The following is an 8,604-nucleotide window of genomic DNA, read 5'->3' as shown; positions in this document are numbered from 1 at the left end:
GTCGAGGACAGTTCGTGGTTTTTCAGACATCGGGCACTCCTTAGAAAAATGTACACCTGTCACAGGTAGAGACAAGAGCGTGCACTATTAATCAAAATAGAAAAAAAGACCACTTGATTTTATTCAGTTAATCTCATTATGGCAACATTTCTAAAATAAGATCTGACTTCTTAAGATATATGGTATTAAAATAAGTTAATTTAAATTATTCTATTTATATAAGGTCGCTTGTGGAATTGTGTCATACAGGTGGGTTTGTCGTGACGTAAAATGATATTGTTCGTTGTACTATTCTAAGCGAAATTTTCCCAATGGAAAATGTAATACATACATGCGGGTGGGACGGGTTTCAGGTTTTACCAGGGTGTAGTATTCGAACGAATTTTACGATAGGGAGTTTACTGTATAGACGCCTTACGCTGATATTACTTAATTCGAGCGGAGCACAATGATTCAATAGCTCGTTAAGTGCAGTATAGAGGCATATGTGTTGAGTTAGAATTTTAACCACGACAATGTACATAGCTTAACATCAAGGTGGAAACTAACCGGAATGAAGGTATGATTGACATATTTAGTTTTTTTTCTTCTGTTTATCGTTCTGTCTTTCCTTGTTGTTTTGTTTCTTTATTCTTCTCTTTTGTGTTTTTTCTTTTCTTTATCCTTATATTAATCCTTGTTAATTTTCGTTCGATATAAGGCGGCGAACTGTGTTTTGCAAAGACAATAACTTGCACTTTTTCCGACATTTCACTTGTGAAATCAGCCCAGTGTTATATAAAACGAACTGACTTAATTCCATATTTCATTACGACGTTTTGGCAGAATAAGGAAAAATTGGTACAGTAGAATGGAAGGGGTCGGGCGTAGGTTCCCCGTAATTATAAAACAAGTGGATAAACACTGGGTGACGCGATAGTCAGTTGTCTCTTAAACACATCGCATACATAACGTTAAAAAGAAAGAACGTGTATGCTCCTTTTCTGCTCCTTCTCATTCACCCCATAAAGATAAATACGTTACTTCCTAGTGATAAGCTGCAAGAGGGTCAGTTGGTTTAGTTATTTTACACAGTCTAGTATATATTCTGTGCCTTGTGATACGTAAGTTTCATATATTATCAGTGATTTTTATTCCATACCTGAACATGATTACAGTATTTGTTTTTCAGCCCTCGTTTTCGTTGTAACGTTAGACATGCATCTTAGCGTATCCATCATATTAATCTCGTTTTCGTTGTAACGTTAGACGTGCATCTTAGCGTATCCATCATATTAATATTCCTTGATATGACCAGTAATGTCGATAGCCAAACTAAAAATAGTCAACCTGCCCATTTTCAACTTAGTATTAACTTTGTAAGCTGTTATTTTACGCAAAACATTTTTATCTATTTATCCATTTTAATCGAAGTCGTTTATTTCTCGGCATGAAGATGTCTCTATCCAATCTACAAAATGTTATACTGAGATTTAGTATAGATTTTACAAGATGATAAAATGTTATACTGAGATTTAGCATAGATTTTGCAAGATGATAAAATGTTAGATTTAATATAGATTTTAGAAAATGATAAAATGTTATACTGAGATTTAATATAGATTTTTCAATATGATAAAATGTTATACTGAGATTTGATATTGATTTTTCAATATGATATAATGTTATACTGAGATTTAATATAGATTTTACAAGATGATAAAATGTTATACTGAGATTTAATATAGATTTTACAATATGATAAAATGTTATACTGATATTCAATATAGATTTTACAATATGATATAATGTTATACTGAGATTTAATATAGATTTTACAATATGATAAAATGTTATACTGAGATTTAATATAGATTTTACAATATGATAAAATGTTATACTGAGATTTAATATAGATTTTTCAATATCATAAAATGACAGACTACGATTTAGTATAGTGTTTAAACTGCAAACTTGACTGGATAATAAAATGAAAGACTGATATTTCATAACTGCTTACGGGGTGATAAAATGAAAGACTGATATTTCATAACTGTTTACGGGGTGATAAAATGAAAGACTGATATTTCATAACTGCTTACGGGGTGATAAAATGATAGACTAAGATTTTATAATTGTGTACAGGATGATACAGTGATACACTAATATTTTATAACGGCTTACGGGATGATACAAAGAAAGACTGAGATTTTATTTTTGCTTACAGAATGAGAAAATGTTAGAATGAGATTTAAAAGATCATTTATTTTGGATACATATTCCAGATTCAGATAGGAGTTAATATAACCTCGGTTTATAATGCATTTTTTGTATTTTCATTATTCTAAGATCATTTGGAACGTCGTTAGACTTCTTCATCCGTCTAGCATAACGGAGCATCGTTAGACAATCTTGATCGAGACACAGTAATAGCAAATTAGCAGGCCGTCAAAGTTGTGTCCTTTTATGGAGCATGTTGATTCTGTCAATTAATATCATCATTCTAAATTTCGCAGAATTTAATAATATCAAATCTAAAAATGAGATGGTTCCTACTCTCTCTCTCTCTCTCTCGTTCGTGTACATGTCTGTTTTTTTTCTTTCTTTCTTCTCATTTAGTCTGTTGCTAATCATAGTCGATGCGAAAGAAAGCATTGTAGTTCTCTGTTATTATTATTATTGTTATTACTGTTCTATGTTAATGGAGAACGAAATGTTTTATTAATACACTTTTCAGCTTTTGTTTAGATTGAACCTTTAAAATTTTATAAAATATAAGACCATACAAAATGTCACCAGACAGAAATCTGCAATCAGTAACATTAGCAAGCAAGGAATGGTTTCCATTTTTAGATCAATGATATTTTTTATACCTGAGATTAAAATTTCAATTAATTTACAAGAAAATCATAATTTCCTTAGCATCAGTCTTACAATAAATAATAATAAAATAATATAACGAACTACATACTACTATAACCATTACTACTACTACTTAAAATATAAAGATTATTATTATTATTATTATTATTATTATTATTATTATTATTTCTCATGTTTGTAAGTGGGATTATACGTATTACCACTACATACACTGGCCCTCTGTAATAATAATTCTTCTTATTCTTCTTCTTATTCTCATTATTATTATTATTATTATTATTATTATTATTATTATTATTATTATTTTATCATCATTATTATTATTATTATTATCATCATCATCGTCGTCGTCGTCATTATTATTATTATTATTATTATTATTATTATTATTATTGCCGATAACAGTTATGACAAAAAGGAAATTCATTAAGAGTTTAGTGTTACGACTTGTCGGCGTTGGGTGAAGATAATGTGACTGGGTGGGACATGATGCTGCATGTCTGTAGCATGATGCCACAGTGATAGGCGTCAATATAAATTGCCACACTGCAGACATCGTAGTGATATAACTGAATAATTGTTAAAGATACATTAAAAATCCAAATCACACACGCATACATACACAGGAAGGAAATGAGAACTAGTAGTAGCAATAGTAGTACTAGTAGTAGTAGTAGTAGTAGTGGCATTATTTGTAGAGGATTTACATTTGTTTTATATTTAAATAACTGCCTAAATAAATGGTGTAATAGGTAGATTTGAGTTTAACTCACATAACTGTTGTTCTTGATGACGGTCAGAAATAGACTCAATTATCATGTCATTCTGGTTTAATCCAGACTCTAACCTTAGTTCAATGTCATTCTGGTTTAATCCAGGCTCTAACCTTAGTTCAATGTCATTCTGGCTTAATCCAGACTCTAACCTTAGTTCAATGTCATTCTGGTTTAATCCGGACTCTAACCTTAGTTCAATGTCATTCTGGTTTAATCCAGACTCTGACCTTAGTTCAATGTCATTCTGGTTTAATCCAGACTCTAACCTTAGTTCAATGTCATTCTGGCTTAATCCAGACTCTAACCTTAGTTCAATGTCATTCTGGTTTAATCCAGACTCTAACCTTAGTTCAATGTCATTCTGGTTTAATCCAGACTCATACCTTAGTTCAGCAAGTATAGTTTTCTTTTACATTACTCTACCTTAATCGGAATACAGTTCGGCCATTTCCGTCGGGTCAACAAATAATTTCTGATGTAGTTGTCGGAATACATACTTGAACGTTTTAGTGAATCGACTCTGAAGAGTGCACCACACATGTGGCAACAGTATAGGCCGACAATCTTCCTGTTGTGACTTTGTCTCATTCCGCCGCCATACTGTGTCATGTGAAAAAAAATTAGTTCCGAATATACTGCTCAATGGCGGCGAATTACAACTGAGTTTACTTTCTCGACTTGACGGAAAAAGGCAATGATGTTGCAATTGTACCTTCGCTCACCTTAGCCGGACGTATACACTTGGCTAATGTAACCTATACTGTATACTGCTTGCATAAGTAATTATTGTTTTTACTGATAATGTTTTCATTTGTCTGCTACAACCAAAATGGCGACACTGGACGACATTTAAGCGCATACTAATTTAAAGGCGACACCGATGTCACGAGAAAGCTACAACAAGCCAAATCAGCAAGGTACCAACGCAACAATGTATCACAAATACATCGTAACAAAGCGACACAGCACACTTACAACAAAATTAGTGCAACAGAGAGACAAAAACAAGGCTGCGAAGTCACACAGTTATTGTTTCTTTGTCATATCATTCTGGTCGTTTCACTGTGTTGTCGATCTCTCGCATTGTTGCTCTGTTTGGAATTCGCCGCTTTGTCGCGTTGGTGTTTTATCGGTTTGTCGCGATGATCAAGCAACAGTGCAACATGGTACAAATCAGCCGTGATTTTTAACATCTATGTGGTACTTATCTGCGGTGTTATCATTGTTTCTTCTTAAATTTTATATTTTTGGTATTTTGGTTTTTATTTTACTCTTTTGTATAGATTGTAGCATCGGTCTTCACATTTAGACACCTTTCAAACTTTCTTCTCTCGTTTTGTTTAAAGTACTTATGTTATTTACGACAAACACATTAATATAACAAATATTCTACATATAGTCGTTTGCTGTTTATTTCTGGTCTGGTCATTTAATTTTGCAATGTCATATTTTCATCACATTGTACAAAACTATAACAAAATAATGTACCCTTATCCTAACAGATTTCTGTTAGGTATATATCACATGAATTTCTAAATCGTCTCCACTATGTTCCTCATTTCAGACTGTTCCGAGATAATGTTCCTGGTCAAAATACAGCGTGAACGTTGGGAGAAATGTGGTTGTTTTCAGTCTTATTATTGTTATATGTACTATCTTAATGTACACGGATAGTATACACTTCCTTTTCAATAAGTACCTTACAATATTTATTAATAGTGCTAATGAAATGGTAGACGGATGATTGATTCGGACTTTAAAAGATAAATGGAGAATGTGTTTCTTTCCATGTCAGCCTGTGCTTGGGATTTGATAAGTTCAAAATTCTAATTTCTTGAACTTCATACAGTATAGACTTGTTTACTACATATTTCATGTGGAAATGTTGGCAAGCTTCGTCCGTGCTCTGGAGCCATCTTTGTGAGATTCAAAGAATTTGCGTAGAATGAAATTATCAAACAGGATAATATATTATCGCAGTATGTTTTGATTCAGAAACGTAAGCTAAAGATTTTATATTCATTCTTTTCTCTTAGCTGTTGATGGTGAAATGAAAAATAGATAAATAAAGAAATAAATAACATTATTTTGAAGATGAAGAGAAATTTGACGCTTTCGATCTTATTGTTCCTTCTGGTGGTCAGTGTCAGTGTTTTAGCATATCATCTGTACTTTGTGATGACCACATACGATGATTCCTATGACTGCCTACCTCCTTCATCAGCTAATGTAACTCAAGAACTACTTCCTGAGGTCGACATTTTTCTGAGAATGTACAGTAGTGGGGTAAACTACTACGATGAGTTACTAATTCCTAGTCTGAAATATTTCTGGCCGGGAAATTTGTCTATCGTAGTTGTTCTTGATGGTGAAAATCAGACTGATCGAAAACTTGGAGAGGTTCTCAGGAAGCAGTATCCATTTCCTAGAGTCTGTTTTCAGGGTCCTGCAAATCCAAAAACGTATCACGGTTTGGGCCATCAGAGAATGCAAAGAGATTTCTTTTATCCTGAAAGATTTACTACGAGAAAATATATCGGTTTTATAGATACTGATACAGTGTTTGTAACACGGGTTACAAGGCAGCTTCTTTTTGAAGAAGAAAAGCCTGTGGTTATTGGGGTGTTTGGACCTGCTTCGGATGAATTTTGGAGTGAATCGTCTGAACTAACAGCAAAAATATTTAAGACAAAAGAAGTTATGAAGTGCATGTCGTACTTTCCGGTGATAATAAAAGTGGAACACATTGTGTTACTTCGGAAATATTTAGAGGCCATTCACTACAAATCTTTCGACGATGTTTTTAGAATGTACGCTAATCTTCCGATTTCGCAGTTCAGTTGGATGTGTCAATATATTTGGATGTTTCACAGGAACGAATATAAATTCTACTTTCATCAAAGGGCAACGAAAGGAAATTTAATTTGGAGGGGAGATAAGAATTCACCAGGACGCGTAAATCATACATATTACAATATTGTCTTAACACCTGAACAACGTATTCCTAAGCCCAGGACATCTATCCATTATCGTTACACAGCGGAGTGGAGAAAGGTCGAAACATTACAGAGATTCTTAAAAATTGGACTTTGCTTTTCCGGTGGATTTGATGTCTGTATGGAATTCTGCTCCGACGTGGAAAGGAATTCTCTGCAAGAAGGTCTTTTTCATTTCGAAGGAAGTGATTGGAGGTGGGATGATCGTTGTATAGAACAACAACGACGGCATTATGCTGAAGTGAAATCTATGTACACGGATAAAACCACGGAAGCAATAGTCCGTGCTGGGTGTCAAGAAGTTGTAAATTTAACATTAGCTGTTAATAAAGTTAAGTTGTGATATCACGGGAACAACAAAGATACATCTTGCAAAATCACATTACTGAATATTTTCTTCCAATTCCTTTTTGCTAATTTCGATGGCAGCTAAAGAATACTTGACTGCCTTCAGAAAAATATAAACTCTGGATTCTTTCGCAGGAGCTGTATCAAGGAAACCATTCAGCGTACATGTACATATATTCCGTCCTTTGTATACCTTGACATTTCAGGTATACATATATTGATTCCTCTGATTAATAATTACGTTGATATGTGTGGATATTTAGTGACGATATTTTGGTCTTCGGTTTAGTCGATCACAGGTGTAAATATAAAGGAGTAATACTGCATAAATATATATAATACAGACAATTTGAGGAAGTAAAGCAATTTGACTTCGTATGTTTTACCTACCAACAATTGTAGATTAAATGATACTGTGAATGCTGCATTTATTTATCACCATCTGTTTCTTATTGTATTCTTCCTTTGTAGAGGAATACATATATAGATTATAAAGGTCAATATGTTTGTATAAATTAAACTTTTTATAATCTATCTATCTATCTATCTATCTATCTATCTGTCTGTCTGTCTGTCTGTCTCTTTCAGTCTGTCTGTCTGTCTGTCTGTCTCTCTATGTATATATATATATATAGAGAGAGAGAGAGACAGAGAGACAGACATACAGACAGACAGACAGACAGATAGATAGATTGTATCAATCTATCTATCTATCTATCTATATATATATATATATATATATATATATATATATATATATATATATATATATATATATATATATATATCGATAGATACAATCTAATGCATGAATTCTGAAACTACGTTCAGTATACGTGCATGCCACAATGGCCTATTAAATGATCCAATTAGATCCACTACTCATTACTGAACGAGTCAAGATTAGTCCATGAATTATTTACATAAACTAAAAGTTGTATAAACAATTTGATACATGAATTTGAACTGAAAACTGAGAAGCATTGCAAAAATTGAAACTTTGAAAGGTCATAAATGTATCACTTGCCAATCATTATTGGTTATGCAGCATTTCATTTTTTCTGGTTTTAAAAATGTAGTTCTTTATTTTTCTCTCCGTTTCTCTAAATGATAGAAAATTGTTTATACCTTTACATGCTTCCTGAGTATTTGATATGTGTTTACTTGTGCTTCAGGTATTTGTTTATGCTTGTATAATATTCTTCTAGACCCTAGGAATACCATCGAGAATTCCTCGCCATTACACAAAAGAAGGAGTTATATCATAATTTTATAGGAATTCTGCATACATTAGAAAGTTACCTTTGGCACTGACTATACCATTAACGAAGAAAATAAACTTTTCCCCCAGGTTCTGGGAAGGCAGCGCCCTTATATTTTCGCTAATAAGTCGAGCACAATTTCAAACTGCACAGACCAGGATCTGTCATCGCATAATGTACTGGAAGATCTTGGTCCATGTTATTTGGACTCGACTTAGAAACGGGTATATACTGCACTTGTTTTACCACAGTGTCATAGATAAAATATATTCAAGGGCTGAGGTGTAGATGTTACTATATTAGAAACACTGTTTACCAAATTATTTACATTAATACATCACTTTATTTTATCGTTCCCAA

General features: G+C 32.9%; 1 protein-coding gene across 1 annotated transcript; it reads left to right on the top strand.

Annotated features, from left to right (window-relative positions):
• Positions 1–271: 271 nt before the first annotated feature.
• On the top strand, positions 272–7,484 carry LOC149808540 (uncharacterized). The gene is made up of 2 exons (XM_089950829.1): positions 272–559; positions 5,203–7,484. The coding sequence occupies exon 2, from the start codon at positions 5,733–5,735 to the stop codon at positions 6,975–6,977; it is 1,245 nt and encodes a 414-aa protein (XP_089806955.1). The 5' UTR covers positions 272–559; positions 5,203–5,732; the 3' UTR covers positions 6,978–7,484.
• Positions 7,485–8,604: the final 1,120 nt, after the last annotated feature.

The sequence above is a fragment of the Sinohyriopsis cumingii genome, chromosome 1, assembly GCF_028554795.1.
Source record: "Sinohyriopsis cumingii isolate HCF-2022 chromosome 1, ASM2855479v2, whole genome shotgun sequence".
Taxonomy (NCBI): Eukaryota; Metazoa; Mollusca; class Bivalvia; order Unionida; family Unionidae; genus Sinohyriopsis; species Sinohyriopsis cumingii.
Note: the sequence above shows the minus strand (reverse complement) of the source record. Positions and strands in the feature narration are given on the sequence as shown.